This window comes from Myripristis murdjan, chromosome 8 (genome assembly GCF_902150065.1).
Source record: "Myripristis murdjan chromosome 8, fMyrMur1.1, whole genome shotgun sequence".
In the NCBI taxonomy this organism is placed as follows: domain Eukaryota; kingdom Metazoa; phylum Chordata; class Actinopteri; order Holocentriformes; family Holocentridae; genus Myripristis; species Myripristis murdjan.
In genome coordinates, this window is record NC_043987.1 from 14,974,806 (window position 1) to 14,991,986 (window position 17,181).

Here is a 17,181-nt window from a genome sequence, read left to right on the forward strand (position 1 = left end):
GCCAAAAGAGAAAGCCTTTCCAACTGGGGAATCATCCTGTTCAATACATCCTTGTGTGTTATTGTAAAGAGTAAACACAAAAACCTCAACCCAAATCTCTGTGAAGCCTCATCTCTCATGGTGAAAGGAAGGATGCCTGGTCTTTGGCGGCAGGTGATGTCACTGCCTGTTGCTCTCTATGGGAGGTGACATCACCTGCCACCAACGACCAGGCACCCGAGGAGAGGAGAGGAGAGGAGAGGAGAGGAGAAGAGAGGAGAGGAGAGCAGAGGAGAGGAGAGGAGAGGGGCAAGACAAGAGGGAATATTATTGTGTAAGACCTGGAATTAAAGAGACATCAAAAGAGAAACCAATGAACATGTGACCGTGTGCAGATATAAATTCTTTATTAATGATGCTTATAAGTGTTGTCTATAATTAAAATCAGAATATCTAATTAAATTCGTTAAGACCTCACTTTTAAAATATCTTAATCACATCACGGCTCACCGCCTGCTTCTGTTTCTGTCACTGTCCTGATGTGAGTTCTGTCCTGAATGTGTAACAGCAACATGGACGAACTGCCACCTCCGCCAGCTCTGACCTGTGGCATCGTCCCCCTCCCTTCCCACACCAAAACTGACACTAGCAGAAATGTGGATAATGAGTGAGCTAATGTTGAAGGAAATTTAAATAATGTTATGGCCTCTCACACCCTGAGGTCTGATGCTCCACGGCTCCTGGCGACTGAAGGCTCCTATTTTATTCAACTGATTAAGGGTGAGGAATAGAGAGAGGGAAAGAGGAGGAAGAAGAAAAGAGGAATAGACGTGTGTGTGTGTGTGTGTGTGTGTGTGTGTGTGTGTGTGTGGTAACACAAGAAAGAACTGATGCAGAAGAGAGAGACACTTTGTTTATCACAAATCCTAATTCTATACTTCAGCAATGCGGTCATGTTATTGTGTGATTGTTGGCACCAATGATGCTGCTTTAGTTTTTATGCAAAATTTAGTGCTACATTGTAACATTTTTTACAATGGTGTTAAACATTCAATCAGGATACCAGCTTAGTTTTTATTTGAACTTCAAGAGTGGCATCACTAAGACCTCTATCATGTAATATGTAAATTATTACTCTTGTAGAAAGCATATGTTTCAGTCAGGGTAATACTGCAGAGGAAAATCAAATTGTAAAACAGCATGTGTGGAAAATGTGTTCATGTGTGTATGTAAGCAGAGTGTGTTGAGAGAGGCAGAGGGAGTGAAGTGCTGAAAAAATCTGTCTGGCACCTGGGAGTCAGGGGGACAAACATTTTATAGACTGCACCAAAATGTGCACCACTGACCATCACAATCACATCTGATACACATCAGAAACACACACACACACACACACACACACACCACTCTGTCCTGATAGCTTCAGGTACATCAAACAAACACATTCACCAAGACAGAATATGAACGAGGTGCGTACAGCATAGAGATGGCCAGCACTTCTCTGCAGACACGGTCATTTGGTCAAAATGCACCAGTTTCACCTTGAAGGTCTGGCAGGGAGAAAAGGGGAGAAAACGAGCCAAGGAGGAAGAGGAGGAGGTCGGAGCTTGTGTGGCTAATTAAAGCTGAGAGCTGTGCCCTTCTCCACCCTACAGAGTCTTTTCCTGCCCCATTTTCCCTCTTGTCCCCCACGAGGAGACAGAAAATGCCCATGTCCACTTCTATCATGTATCCGAGGTAGTCACTCAGGCCCCAAAACACATGCTGCATGCATCCTGCTGCTGTGTACTGTCACAAGACGCTGCTGCAAAGAATATATATGATCAATGCAAAAAAAAAAAAAAAAATTCAAAATTAAATATGTTATGTCACCACCTCTCTCTATCACTTTTCCACACTGTCTGTTTCTGGGTTTGTCTTTGGAGGATTCAGAGGACAAAATGGAGTTTGAAATGGATCAAAGTCATTTGAGGGGCACCATCCCAAGAAAGGCTCAAGCAGATGCAGAAAGCTGATATGTAGCTGGGATGCTTTCCAAATTGGTCGCCTCCAAGATGTGGCCAGGCGTTCATGCTGTAAACGAGGGCACCATAATGGGTTTTAATGGATTAAATGGACTCAGCTTCTTTCTTTCTTTCTTTCTTTCTGTCTCGCTGTCACACACATGCACACATACTGCTCTCTTGATCTCTGCACCTCATGAACTGAGGCTGACCTGAGTCGTAACGTGGACCTACACAGACATATTCCTGACCCGCGAGGTGAGCTGACCGGCAAACCGCCCCCCCTGTCTCCCTCAGTGGTTACATTTTTTTTCTTTTTATTTGAGCTGTTGCTTGATGCAGACAGCCATGTCCCACTGATGGAGGGCTTTTTACGTCATCTGACACTAGCATGAAATTCTCAGCCCTGCCCACGGAATGGGAAAGAAAGAAAGAAAGAAAGAAAGAAAGAAAGAAAGAAAGAAAGAAAGAAAGAAAGAAAGAAAGAAAGAAACTTGGTGACTTTGGCCCCACACCACATAAGCAGAGGTTGTTCTGCTGAGACTTGGCGAGGAACTATAAAGAAAACTGGACTATTTCACCACCAATATGTTTTTATTGCCTTCACCTGTTTATGATTATCATTCAGCAGTGCTTCTTTTCAATATAAACAACAAATAATTTCTATCTGGCTGATCTGACAGCCTACGTGGTCAGGAAATAATATCTGAAATGGTGTTTTCTGGTCACACTGCTTCTGAAGATAATCTCTTAGTCAAACACACTTGTAGTTAACATGACAAGACGAAAACAATGTTGGCATCAGCTGTGACACGAACAATATTATCCACATACATAACAAAAAAATGCACAATCCTTTGCTCCAGCAACATAAAAAAAGGCCTCTTTGAAAAAAAAAAATTGCATTGCTCTCTGCTCTTTGTCTGTTCAGCCATGTTAGCTGCCCTGCTCTTCATGTATTTGCTCCAAACAAACCACTTGTTACTTATGCAAACATAAAATGCATCACTTCCAGGGTTCACGAGCACTTTTCCAAGATTTTTACAGCAGCTTAAAACATTTCTTGGATTGGGTGTGGATTCTTCTGGTTATTATGATATTAATCAGTGTGAGGGACCAAGCAGGCAGGACAAGGACTCGCAAGTTAAATTTGGAAACAAAAAAAAAAAAACAAAAAAGATGCATTCATTTAGCCAAAAAGTAAAAGAATCCATAATTAATTCACTAACACAAAGAAAAGCAAATATATTTAACACAAAGTTCTGGGCCCTAAAATGAGGTCAACTAAGCAGAACTCAACTCAATGGAATAGCAACATAACCCCTTCAGACCCTGCGTCCATTGGAATGGACATGACATATTTCTGTCTCTAAACCAATGAATACTGGGTAATTGAATGATGTCAGTAATGCTGGTTACTGGTTGGATCCTGATTATCCAATCATAATCATGTTATGACTTTGAGCTGAGAGAGTGACAGACATCGGACAAGACAAGCATGGCTGAGCGACTGCAGAGACGGAGGAGTAAGTGCCCATTTTCAATCAAAAATTTTAATTTATGTTCATGATGGCCAAACAAATTTTCTGCCAGTATAATTGTAACTGTTACAAGTGATAATATTTTAAGTAATTTTGAACATACATCATATGGTTAATTTACAGGATTTTTTCAAAGTCTGATGTCCATTGCAATGGACATGAAAAAATACTATTAAAAACATGAGTTAGCAAAAATGTGTTTTTTCCACTCTGTTTTTATGTTGGAGAGGAGTCAGAATCAGTTTTTTTTTTTTTTTTTTTTTTTTTTTTTTTTTGCCCCACAGAAAAAATGCAGGTCTGAAGGGGTTAACCTGAACTGAACAAAAGATGAACTGACATAGCAACTAGACACACAAGGTGAACTCATATACTGGCTGATCAGACCAATAAACACAAAAAGGGGGGTAGACCAAGACAAAACTAACTAAACAAAACACAATAGACAAATGTTGAGGTTATTAAGAAAATACAGAAAATAATTGGTAACAATTGTGTGTCCTGTCATTTATTTGTTAACTGTATATATGTGTATGGTGACTGCAAAAATGTGTATAAACTAGATAACCAGAAATGAGGTGATCCAAAACAAAAGGTGTGTGGAACAGGCAGTGTGGTGCAGGGATACTTAGGGCCCGTGTGGCAGCAGGGCAGCCATCACAATCAGAGAGAATCAGAAATGTCACTGAGTATTAGCCTGCTAATTAATGCTAATTAGCCTGCTGACTGTGCCTATTTTATTAGTAGCCTATTTTATTTTTTTGTCAAATTTTTCAGTATATATAAATCAAATTAAAACTTTTGTCTCCATAGTCATTACTGGTATTAACATCCAGATCTCACTGCTTTCTTTTGTTTCGTCTGATAATTGTGTCCATGTAAATCACTCCACAAGTGTTGTGATTTACAGTATGCCTCACTTACTGTTACCTACAACTATGACTGTAAGCAGTATTTACTACCCCTCTGTAAACTGTTTGATTGACCTCATAAAAGAGGTATTTCCGCTTTAATCAAATGGAATCCAGTAAAGCAGCACGCTGTTACTGTAAAGTTTGTTTGTTTGTTTTAAGCACAGCAATGCAACAGCACAACTCTTTTTTTTTTTTCCTTTTTTACTATAATCCACCGCCATGCAGCCTAGTATGATCCTCTCTGGCTCTAATCTTTACTGTAGTGAGTAATTCACAGGGGAGTAACTTTGGTTAGAGAAGTTGGGGAGAAACAATAAAATAGCTGGTCTGGAAGTCCTTCGTTAGAAAAAAAAAATGCAATTTAGATCCTCTTTCCTGCATTTCTACATACATTTATGGACTACAGTAACTAATGCAAAATTCATTAAATAATTACGATGGTCACCGTGCTAAATTCTGCCATAGTGGCTCTAAATATGTAGATTCTAATCATCCTGCTCATGTTTCCTTTTCTGTCTTTTCATCCCTTCTCCTAAGAAAGACGTTATATTGACCTGCTGCTGTTGGTGTTTCATTTTTATGAGCTGCAGCTTGCCCTCTCAGTGAGCAGTTTTTCAAGTGCACGTGCATGGAATACCTCATGTCCACAGATACCAAAATCCACTCCAGAGCCACGGACACTTCAGGCTCTCCGTGTCTGCTGCTCGTATCAGGACCTTACAGTCAGCAGCTCGAGTCACAATCTCAGCCAGATTCTGACAGCTGGCCAGACAGTGGCACGATTTTTGCAGTTTTAAAAAATCATAATAAAAACATTTTGAAAGTTGGGGCTACAAAAATAGGATTTTGAAGAGCTGTTGGGGGGTGTCACCTCTATCCCCAGTGGAAATTACACCCTAGGTAATTCATAACACTGAGCCTCATCACTCTTCCCATCTGTCATGACTGTGGCCGGCTGATGAGAGACACAGGAGAGGAGGAGTGCTGGTGCTGCATACCACCCAGGCTTCTCCTAACACACTGAAACACATCCAGAGAGCTGACCATGACTCTGGAACTAAACCAAGCCTGCTCGTCTGCCTGTTAATCCAATGGATTGTTAGCTTCTTGGTTTGTTTGTTTGTTTGGCACTCACTTGTTGTTTTGTCAGAGTTTGCATCAGATTATGTAAAGAAACTCTGTCTCAGTGTAATCACCACCCGCTCGAACTTGCCAACTTCTCTAAAGTGTCAAGTCAGCCTGTGCGACAACAGCTGCCCCGATCCCTGTGGCGCTCTTGTCCAAATCAGAAGGATTATGTGCGCTCATCAGCTTAAAAGTTCATACACCCTGCAGTGCTGTCGCTAACAAAGAATTCATGTTACCTGGAGGGAGACGGCAAATACTGCCTTTCATTGGCAGCAAGTGAAGCGTACTGCTTTGCTCATTTGATTACAAGAGGTTTGGGGATTTCTCTCAGATTGAGTTGGGGTTGGGGGTGGCGGCCTTGATGAAGATTTTTGTTTACTGACTGTGAAGAGTTTTAGAAAGTATTCACCCAGCAAGCCTTTGTGTGATTTAGCCCTGCACAGTGTAAGCAACATCATATTGAATTTTGAAAGATGAGCTCTTGTATTTTCTCAAACATGGGAGTTTAAGTTGGCGTGACATTATGTGACATGAACACATTGCAAGGAAATACATCTGAAAGGTTCCAAGTGGATAGCAACCAAAGTCTGCATTTTCTAAGAGTAACAGCCTCGTATTGAGTTTATCAATAGTGTTTTATATTTATATTGTGTTATATTGTAGCATTACCCCATATCAGTGCCTGGCATCTGTCCTGTACTATGTGGCTGTCTTGTCACTTGAATGTGAAAACTTGGATCTGTTCTCTAGACAATGAATGTGGCATTGAGTGGATAGAGTCAGGATTTTTTCTTTCTTCCTTATTTTTACTCCAAACAAAGTGAGCTTTATATTCCAGCAATGATAACAATGCTGAAGCAACAGATAAAGTCTATTGTACAGTAGCAGCTCACATGAAAGCTGCGTCGGTCCACATACTCTGTGTCCTCTTGATTATCTGTGGAGCAGCTTCAGCTTTTAACTAGCAACACTAACGAGGCCACTGGAATAACAAGTGGATTCTCCAACTCAGTTGCACTGTAAATAAGCGAATCAGCTCAATAACCTCTCAGAAATGTGCATTTAAATGGGTTGGCATGGTGATGGGCAATAGGAATTTCTTTATTAATATGAAATTGTTTGTGTAACAGTGTAGTGTATGTGATTGTGTGTGTGTGTGTGTGTGTGTGTGTATGTGTGTGTGTGTGTGTGTGTGTGTGTGTGTGTGTGGTGTGTGTGTGTGTGTGTGTGTGTGTGTGTGTGTGTGTTTGTGTGTGTGTGTGTGTGTGTGTGTGTGTATGTGTTTGTTGTTTCACTGACCCATTTTTGCAAAGCTGATATTGAGACTAAACTGTGACTCTGTCCTAGAGTCTCCCCTGATGACACATGCTGTCAATTTCAATATAAACACGGGGCAGCGAGGCCAAATGCTTCAGTCAGTGCTGTTTAACCAGCATCATAATGTGTGTGTGTGTGTGTGTCTGCTTATATGAATAGATCAGATGCTGAAAGACCACCGACAAAACCCATCCATTACCTATAACAGACAAAGGTCAAATCATCACCGAAGCGATTTTACAAGTCTGCCCCACTTTCTTCACTCTCCATCTGTTTCACTTTATATTTTCTGACGTGTACGGCTCTTTGCGAAACTCCCCTTTCACCTCCAGGAGATCTCAATCAACCAAGCCCACCATGTGAAAGTTATTTATATGGGAGGTGTGGAGTCTCAGGGGAAAGGAAGAGTTTAGAGTGGACGGTGTGGAAAATCTGTAGAAGGTGAGGCTGATTATGCTGTGCTGCTCCCCCCTACCCAGTCTCTCTCTCTCTCTCTCTCTCTCTCTCTCTCTCTCTCTCTCTCTTATGCACTCTCCACCCCTCCACCAAACTCACACTGGAAACATCCTTTTTCTCTGCGGCAGGAAATTAAGAGCTCATTCCAGGATAAATCTAATCAGGGCTCTGCAATCCCAACTCACAAGGCGCTTCCTATAATTGTCATAATTTTCATTTGATTAATTTTTTAATCAGTATGCATGCATGAACTCTGTGTGTGTGCATGCGTGCGTGCATGTGTGTGAGCATGTGTGTGTGCATGTGTGCGCACACTATTCCCTGGAAGTCTAGTTTTAGATATAAAAAGCTTGTGCTCCAAATGTCAAGCTGTCATCTTTGCTTTGCTTTGCACACGAGGGAAAGTGAGCTGCTCCTCCTTCACTACAAATTTAGTGTTTATCTCACTAATAAATATGTTTTCTAATGAACTCTGACATTTTGACAGCTATAATAATAGCTAATGGCCTGTGCTGATGAAATTCTTGTAATCCTGGAGAAATTGACAGAATTTTGACAGCTCCGAGACGTGGCCTCAAGATGCTGTTTGGCAGCGAGAGATTTTTGTGAAATGGCAGGAAAGAGAGCAGGCAATGAAAAACAGAAGTAAAAATGTTATGACAGCTTTCTTGCTTTCTCTCTTTCTTTACCCTGATAGGCATTTAACAAAAAGTTTGAGTCAATACATGCGCTTGACTCACTTGCTTTCCGGCATCCGGCTGTCCAGTCTTTCCACATACAGATTTAATACCATCATTATCCCTAATAATGTAATGTCCTGCTATTTTTATGCCTGTATTCTTTCCACCTTGGGACCCATCAACTACACAAAATGTCAGCCGGGCTTGATACAGTCTCATCATCATCACTGACAACAACAACAAAAATCAAGATATTTTTTCCCCAGAACATGATCCCACTATGCCAAAAATAAGATAAACCCTCAATCAGGAATTATGCTGTTGCTGTCATGACATGGGCTCTGCTGACGCTCCCACTGTGAAAATGATAGTGGCTTTGATTTGCTGGAAAGTGCTCTGTTAAATGCATCATTAGACCATTTATCAGGGAATGGGGGAATAGCAGATAAATGGTCAGTGCCAAGCAGAGAATTACACTGATTTGTTGGTTCTTGACAGGAACTGATGGGGGAAGAGGTGATACTGAACCGGCTGAGTCACCGCTGTAAGATCTGTCGGGTGACGAACTGGAAATACACTGAGATTGACTGTTTTTATTAGCAGTTAGGAGATGCCGAGTGCTCTAACAACTGCATCAAACACAATTAATCAGTGTAATAGAGGTGATGTTATAGATCTTACAGAACATCAGCTGTTTGCATCAAGGTATGAAATGCGATTAAAAACACATTCCGGGGGAAATTGTTTCATAGCCCAGTGATTTGGTTGTGGAGACATTCAGGGGAGAAATTACAAGAAAACATAGACTGACAGCAATGAGAGGAACAGGAGCGTACGCCGTCTGCCTCATCAGGTTGTGTCTGTGTAGCCGCTCCGGCCTGCCACTCTATTTTGCCACAAATTCTGCATTGTGTTTGGGAATGATGATGAATGAGATGTATTTTGTTTTATTAATTTAATGTCTTATTCAATGTTTTATTAATTTAAGACTTAATTTGGTGGCAAACAAGTCACACTGTGAGCTGGTGGTAGGCCAATGCTGAGGAGAGCTGTGCATGGGAATGTGCATGAGTTGCTCTACTCATATTATCGTGTTTTTAGGCAGCCTTCGAGAGAATAACACCAGACTGGTTACATATGTAGCAATCAAACAAAAGGGGATGAAAAGAAAAGTTAGAAAAAAAGTTAAATAATAATTTAAATAACAAGTAGCATTTTGTGCTTCTTATAATATATTCAATGTATGAGGTCACATATTTTTTCAGGTTCATATTTTTAGGCCTGTGGTGGTATGATGTGATTATATATGATACTTGGTTGTGTTAATGAGTGATGTCAGTCTGGAGTATAACCTGATTGGTCCATGTGGGTCAACCAACCTATTTAAGATGATCTCCATTTTTTGTCTGTAAATAACCTGATGAGCGTCTCTGTACTGAAATGTTGTTAATAAATATCTCCGACTGACAGTGAAGTGGACAGTGTGTGTCTTTTGCTCTGTTTTTTTTTTTTTTTTTTTTGACCCGTGGTCTTCTCCTATCCACAGATGTGCAAATGTACTGCTCTTGTAAAAAATGGCATAAAATCCTAAACTCATGGGACTTTTTTGAAGTCCATCCCTCCAAAAGCTGAGGGAGAGGAGCTCTGGTGTGGGTCTCATGTTAACCTCAGGTACTGCAGTGCTGCCATCTGCTGCATGCACCGACCAAAGTTACAGCATCACTGTCCCCGTGCACTGCTACAGCCCTAAACTCTGCCAGTGGAACTGACTTCAATTCATGTTTCAAATCCAGTCACTCTGCTGCTTATATGTGAATGCTAACAGCATTTGTTTGCCTTACAAGATCCTTTATGTTACTTCTGCCTCACAATAAATAGGCATGGACACATAGAGAGTAGACTGGGAGCTTTCTCTTGACTTACTTTATATTTATAGAAAATAGAAAAAACTGCCAAAAACAGTCTTTACGGGAAACAGCAACAAGATTTGAAGCTGTTGCAAGTGTTTTATCCTATTAAGTAACAGGTATAGTGTGAAAATGGAGGAGGATATACTTAAGAAAAATAAATTGAAAAGATAATTTGGACTTGTTACTGTGTGGAGGGGTTTAAGTTGACTCAGCCCTTTAAAAGATAATTCATCATTAATGCATTCCAGATATAAACCATCTCTATTCAGATGGGATTATTATCTTCCAGATGACAATACTCACTGTTTTTCCACCACCCTTTCATAAAACAGGAAATCATGGAATTTTTTTAATGGAAAAATCACAACCTGCCAAAGCTATTCAAGACTCTAAAGCTGGAGCTGAATCTCAGTCCAGGCACAGTGAGGCAGAACTCATGTTTCCTGGCGAGACAAAAGGAACTTTATATCAAACTCTATTCTTTGACAAATTATCTGTGAACTATTACAAGTCAGGTCGACACGCTGCCTGATGGTGGAAAAACACAATGTCAGTATGAACAAGCGATGTCAGGATCTCTGACAGACGGCAGATGACATCAAGAAGCACTGAATTCCTTGGACAAAGCATTTTATGTTTTCGCCTACTTTCCATCAGCAGTTTTAGGATGATTTATTGTGTGCAGGTGTGTTGCACAGTAATTCCACTCAGGCCCGATCAACACTCAGCAATACAGCAACACTCACATGAAAGATTTTTGCACTTCAGCCAAAACTTGTTTATGCCCTTTTGGGACGCCTGTGTGTGTGTGCACATCTCCCAGCACAAAGGCAGCCAGTGGTGTCACATAAAGTCACAGGAATCAGGCCACTGTTGCTATCTGAGTCCTCATAAAACAAGTGAAGCTGCATTAGAAACAAGTGGGATTATTTCACTTGCTTCAAGAAAGAAACATTAACACAATATGAGACTAAATGACTTGTTACAATGGAGAGTTTTCTTGCAGTGGGTATGATCCTACAGGTACCTGCTCACAATGCCATATGGGCACTGACCTGTCTAGGATTACAGAAGCTACCTGAGGTCATCTGAGGGGACAAGGAAGGAATTTTTTTATCTGAGGATGGCTTGCAGATTATCATTAGTAGCCAGATAGAGGAGCACCAAAAGGAGATATCTTGTGAGCCTGTTCACAAGACAGTAGTAGTGGGTGTAGTGGGCCTAGATAACTGATTTGGAAATTACTAAGAACAAAATGTAAAAGTTAGTTGTACACCAGTGGCTCTGATACAAAAGGTAAAAAAAAAAAAAAAAAAAAAAAAAACTAATTTTATTGAGAAACTGAAAGTGACCAACATTATCCTTAAAGGGGGGCAAGCAGGCTCTTATGGGCCCCTGGCAAAAGTAGCAACACGTCAATTTCACTGTTATTTCAGCAACAGACGTTAGCGCAATGAGAAAGGGTTGTTTTCATATGTGATTTTATTCCCCTCGCTGCGATTGCTGCAGAAAGTCGTGTCTGACAACAAAAATCCTCTGAGATCATGTGACATGGAAGGTTTTTTCTCCATTAAACGGGTTTCGTGGTCTTTCCATGCGTCTGTCTGTTTATCCGCTGGTCATTCCAATGCTCAGATAAATTTATCACCAACTTTCGAAACGAGGTCACTGTGCACAGACCATTCTCTGCCGCACAGGGGCGCTATAGGTTAAATTTTCAGACTGTGTCTGACCGATGCTGTTGTGCGCGTTTGCTCCTTCTCGAAGTTGCAGGTAAACACTGTCAGAGCTTACTGGGAGGTGGTGCTGTTGCGCGCCACACGCTTACCCTGCGCAACTTGTAATCGTATCCATATTCCCCGACCGGTTGTTATGGATAAACGACGGGGGAGAGGTGAGCGTCTGATGCTCTTTTCCGGGGCAGTGCGTTGTGAGGGGGGTCTCTGCTTGTAACAGTAAGGACGCACTATTGGAGGCGCTGAGTTGTGCGCGCGCCACGACTCGCCAGGTTTGGAGACGCCAGCAGTGCGCTTTAGCCTGGACACCAAGACACACAGACGGGGGGCTGCCGCGTTTTCTTAAAGGTTGCCTTTATTACGCGTTTTTGTCTGTGCAAGAATTGAAGAGCCTGTACGTGCATTTGGAGGTGTTTGAATGTGATCTGCCTGTTGCTTCATCATGGGGAAACGGGTGTTGTTTTCACTCCGTGGAAGTTTAGCCGTGCGCCCGCTTTCTTAATCAGCCTTTCTCTGCTTTTGGATTATTGCCATTTATTGACAACTGTGGAAAGTTCAAGACGACCAGAGGAAATGGCCAGCGACTTGAAACCGCGGCTTTGTCACATGACAAAGGGCGAGAGTGGGTATGGATTTCACTTGCATGGCGAGAAGGGAAAGAGCGGACAATACATCCGCAAAGTGGAGCCCGCGTCCCCCGCAGAAGCGTCGGGGCTGCGCGCTGGGGACCGAGTGGTGGAGGTGAACGGGGAGAATGTGGAGAGAGAGACACACCACCAGGCAAGTACAATCACACTGGAGGCATTTAGGTGGCGCTCTTACAGGTAGGATGCTCACTGTGCTGCTCAAGGACACTTCGCCAGGACACACAGATGCTGATGGCCACGTGCTGGTGGGGGGGATCAAACCTGACACTTTGTGGTGTGTTGTGCTGCCCTAACAACGTGCATGTCTGACCCCCTCTCTACTCGCATCATAAGCTGTCAGAAGTTCCCCAAACACAGCCCCAGTCACTTTCACGGAGCAGCTGTAAATAAAACGAACTAAATCTGTTCCTATCAGATATTTGCCAGAGTTATTAAATCCATTTCATGTGACCAGCTGGCCTTTGTTTTGAAAGAAGCGATGCACAGCTGAGGGGCTGATAGCAGATGAAACAATTGCACTGCAGCTCTTATTTTTTAAATGCAAACCTAAACAAATGTTTATGGTCTTTGGCAGACTTTCATTTTCTTTTGCAGTCCAGATTTCATTGCTCACTAATCCCCATGTATTTCTGAAATTACTAGTCAGAATTATGAAGTGACTAGTGAAGGTAAAGTCTCGTAAGGTCTGGAAATTTCTGAGATAAGGGTGATTCTGGGATGTCTCAGCTGTCGAAATGCTGACAGCGGTGCAGGTTACTGGCAAACGTCAACATTTGAACCTCCACATCAGCAATAAACTCTGAGGACTTTACCATGATCCTGCACAGTCCACTGTGGGCTAAATACAGATCCATCTCATCAGTCATGCAGTGGGCTAGGAGCCACGACTGCACGATGATAAATTATATCAGAGACCAACTGCATTCAGAGAGGTGGACTGTGGTCTTGTTTCATTGCAGAGGACATCTGCATCTGCATGTGTGTGTGTGTGTGTGTCTTGGCTGACTGTCAGATGGTGACAACTGGCTCCGATAATCATTTTCCCAAGCTCACAAACACACGGGAACATCAGCAGCCTGACCCTTGCGACATCTCTGTAACATGTTACCTGTCTGAGGAGAGATCAGGCCTGTTGGTCTCTGTCCTGATGTACCTTTTGCAAACAACATTGTAACATTTGGTGACAACACAATGGCAGTTCACATCCCTGTGTGAATTCAACCTTGGGCTAGTGATATTAAAAACAAAGAAAGATGATGCCTCGCATTCCTGCTCAGATTGGGTTGATCATAAGTTAGATGAACCACATGAGCCATATATTTATATTTTTGACATATTTATATATGTATATTTATAACATGACTAAACATATTCTGATGTACAGTATATGGGAAATATATTTTTGTAATTTGATTTGTGGCCTTTGCCACATGTTGTGCCCCTCCGTTTCTAATCTCTTCTATTTCTCTACATTAGTTCCAGTCTAATAAATTAGACTCAAAAACATCTTTGAGAGCTGTTTCTCTATGTTTTCTCTCTTGCCTCCACACTGAGACACTACACATCCACATCTGTAGGAAGAGCCTGAATAAATAAAGGTATCAATGTTCAAATATTTTGCAGACATGCTCTAACACTGAGAGGATGCTTCTAGAGAAAAGGCCTCAGTGTTAATTACTGGTTAGCCACATAATGTTCGCTCTGATGGGATTGGAGTCACCCCTTTTAAATGCAGCTCTCAGACTGACACACACACACACACAGTGAATTTGTGGCTGTACTTTGTAGTTCATAGACCATGTGTATTCTTTATTGCTATTGAATTTCTTTTTATTGCTTTTCAAAAAATGCCAGCAGATTGCATTACAGTTGTCAAACATGTTTGCCAAAAATAGCTTTGAGGTTGTATCTGTGTTTCCGAGTCAGCGATGAGGCATGATTTCTCTGGCATTCATCCCTAGCCAACAAATTTTGATGTTATTTCGTTGAAACTGCAGTACCAGGCAATATAATAACTCACAAGTCACATTTTCATGCTCGTAGCTTCAACTACACCCCTGCATCCATTCATGTTTTCTCTCTTCATCCTCCTGCTACTATCTCTAACTCTTTCTCCCTAATCCTCCTGTCACCTCTCCATCACTCCTCACTTCCTTCATCTTCTTCCTCCCTGTCTTTGTGCCCCCCCTCAGGTGGTGCAGCGGATCAAGGCTGTGGATCATGAGACAAAGCTGCTGGTGGTCGACCGCGAGACAGATGAACTGCTACGCAGTCTGCGCCTCACAGCCACCGAGGAGATGGCCGTGTGCGTGGCCGGGCAGCCCTCCTCCTCCTCTCCGCCGGCTTCCCCCTCGCCTGCCCCGTCCTCGGCCCCATCCTCCCCCAGCAAGAAGCGGGAGAACGGCTCTGTGTCCAAGCAGCCAGTCACGCCGTCCGGACAGGTGACCAAACCCGCCCGGAGATCCCCCTCGAAAGCTGCGAAGAAGGTAAGTCTGGGCTATGCCGGCACAAGCAGCTCAGTGGCACCAGTAAAAATAACAGGCAACTTCATCATAATCATCATAAACCAACACTTGACTTTTGACCCCAAACGTCCACTATACAATCTTATTTTACCACTAGATCATATCAAGAACAGCAACAGGTTTGTATGTAAACTCTGTGCAAAGTCACTTCTCTTTTCCTACTGTCAAAAGTGTACGTCCCTGACAGTACGGAGGCCCGCCTGGGACAAACTTTGCTAAGCTCTGTGTCTGCACGCTAACAGCTAATCTAAATAAAACACTTTAGGGAGCTGCAGATAAATCTTGCAGATTACCAGTGCCTCTATCCACATATTATCATGTTTCTTCTTTTTTTTTTTTTTTGACTCAGAACATTGTCTTTTCTCATCAGTACCACCATCTGCCTCAGTTGTTGTGTTCATTCATTTCATGGATTCTGCTGTTATGAATTTTTCAGGAATGGGAGGCGAGAGAGAGAGAGAGGGAGAGCGCTTCCTTTAAACAGTAGGGGTATCAGTGGGCGGAGCTTGAATCCGGCACAGATTTTGGCAGCAAACGTTGCAGAGGAGGAGAAAAGAGAGAAAAAACGGCAACGTAGCTGCACCACGTGGGTCGGTAGTGGTTCATATCATGACGTCTCAGAAAGAGTCCACCAAGCACACATTAGTTTAAGAGGACAGTGTTCGTAGGAGCTGGAATCACATTGCAGTTTGAAGTCTGTACATTCAGGCCTGCTCAGATACTTTGTAGAGATTTATCTCAAACACAGTGGTTAAAAATAATGAGCTGACCAGCAGTACGATTGCAGGTAGTGGCAGGTAGGACTGGGCAGTAAATCAATGTTATCTCAATATCCTGATATGAGACTAGGTTGACTGATGTGGGTTTTTCAATGGCCGATGTCGATGCCAGTATTTAGACGGCAGGGCAGCTGATAGCCGGTACATAATGCTGATATCATGCTTTTTTCTTTTTTGTGTGATTTTTACATCTTATAAAATACAACAATCAAATAACAAATGAGTCACCAAATTGCTGAATTTAAATGAACATTTATTTAATAATTTTAAATAATGTTATTGTCTGCTTTGTCCCTGTTTGCTGAAGTAGCTCTGCGCTCTATCTGCAGTGCACTTATTTTGAATTATAAAATGAATCAAATGAATAAATGTCCACAGGCAATCAAAAAACTAAACTTAAAAAAATTATGAATGAAAAATAAATGGACACTTTGCTGTTTACCGGCCTATATCAGCCTATGCCAGTTATCTCAAAATGCCAGATATCTGCCTGCTTAATCAGCCAAAAGATAAATCAGTCGATCTCCAATTTTATATACCAGAATATCAAGATATGACGCAAGTGCATTACAGTAAAGGGATGCAGCTTTTTGAACTTACTACACTGTTAGCACTTCTATTATTGGCCTCTACCTGCTTGGACGATATATTAGAATTGCTACTGATTGTTTGATAAAAAACCATTGTGTTTAAATATCTTATGAAAGCACCAGTAGGCCTTTTTCACGGCAGCCACTTTCACATGAAATATCAGGTAAACATCATTGATATTACTAATGAACAGAACCTTATTTTATGTGGTAATAACACTTGTGTTTTCCTGCTATTTCATGGCAAAATAGCTGCTGTGAAAAAAGGTCTGTTGTCATCCCTACAACATCGCAGCAATATTGATATCAGGGCGCCCGGTTGAAGACGGTGTGATATTTGATTTTGTCCGTATTGCCCGGGCCCGGTAGCAGGATCCTGGTTCCTCTCAGCTGAGATATGATTCCACGGAAGTCTTGTTTTTCCAGCTTTGTGCCTCTATGAGATTAGATTAGAAGATTAGAGGCTATTGTCTTTCCTGCCCCATAGCCTTTTGTGTGGGTGTTTTATGTGTCTGTCTCCATGTGCGTTTGTGTTCATCACTATGTGTGTCAGAGGCTCAGAGGGGCCGGGAGGGGTTAGAGGGCGTGACCCCGGAGCGGTCAGGAGAAACTTGTGTGACTCCATTTCTGCAAAACAGGAAAATTACAAAGGTTGTAAATAAACGCTACTTAATGTGCAGCCAGCCTGGAGATTTTCTAAACAAGTTTGTCAACATAGATGTCATATTTGTTGTAAAATGGTTATGCACAACATCATGATTATCAGACCGTTTGTGTAAAACTCAATCTGCTTTGAGTTACATCATGGTAAACAGGCATTTGATTTCTTTTTTTGTTTTGACCGCAGTGTTTGCTTATTCCATGTTGGCTTTTGAAAACAGGATGTGTTTCCGCTTGCTCTAACTCTCCTGGAACCCAAAGATCTGATCGGATTTGGTTTCACATGAACTCCATCAGTAGGATGAGACGGCTCCACTTC

At 42.0% G+C, this 17,181-nt stretch overlaps 1 protein-coding gene across 1 annotated transcript in view; it reads left to right on the forward strand.

The window, feature by feature from the left end:
• The first annotated feature begins 11,753 nt into the window (after nt 1–11,753).
• Nucleotides 11,754–17,181, forward strand: part of LOC115363855 (Na(+)/H(+) exchange regulatory cofactor NHE-RF2) — a 41,199-nt gene continuing 35,771 nt past the window's right edge. Inside the window, exons 1-2 of the mRNA XM_030058177.1 lie at nt 11,754–12,441; nt 14,501–14,794. Of these exons, the coding sequence (XP_029914037.1) occupies nt 12,235–12,441; nt 14,501–14,794 (501 nt within the window). The 5' untranslated portion in view covers nt 11,754–12,234. The remainder of the gene's footprint in view (nt 12,442–14,500; nt 14,795–17,181) is intronic.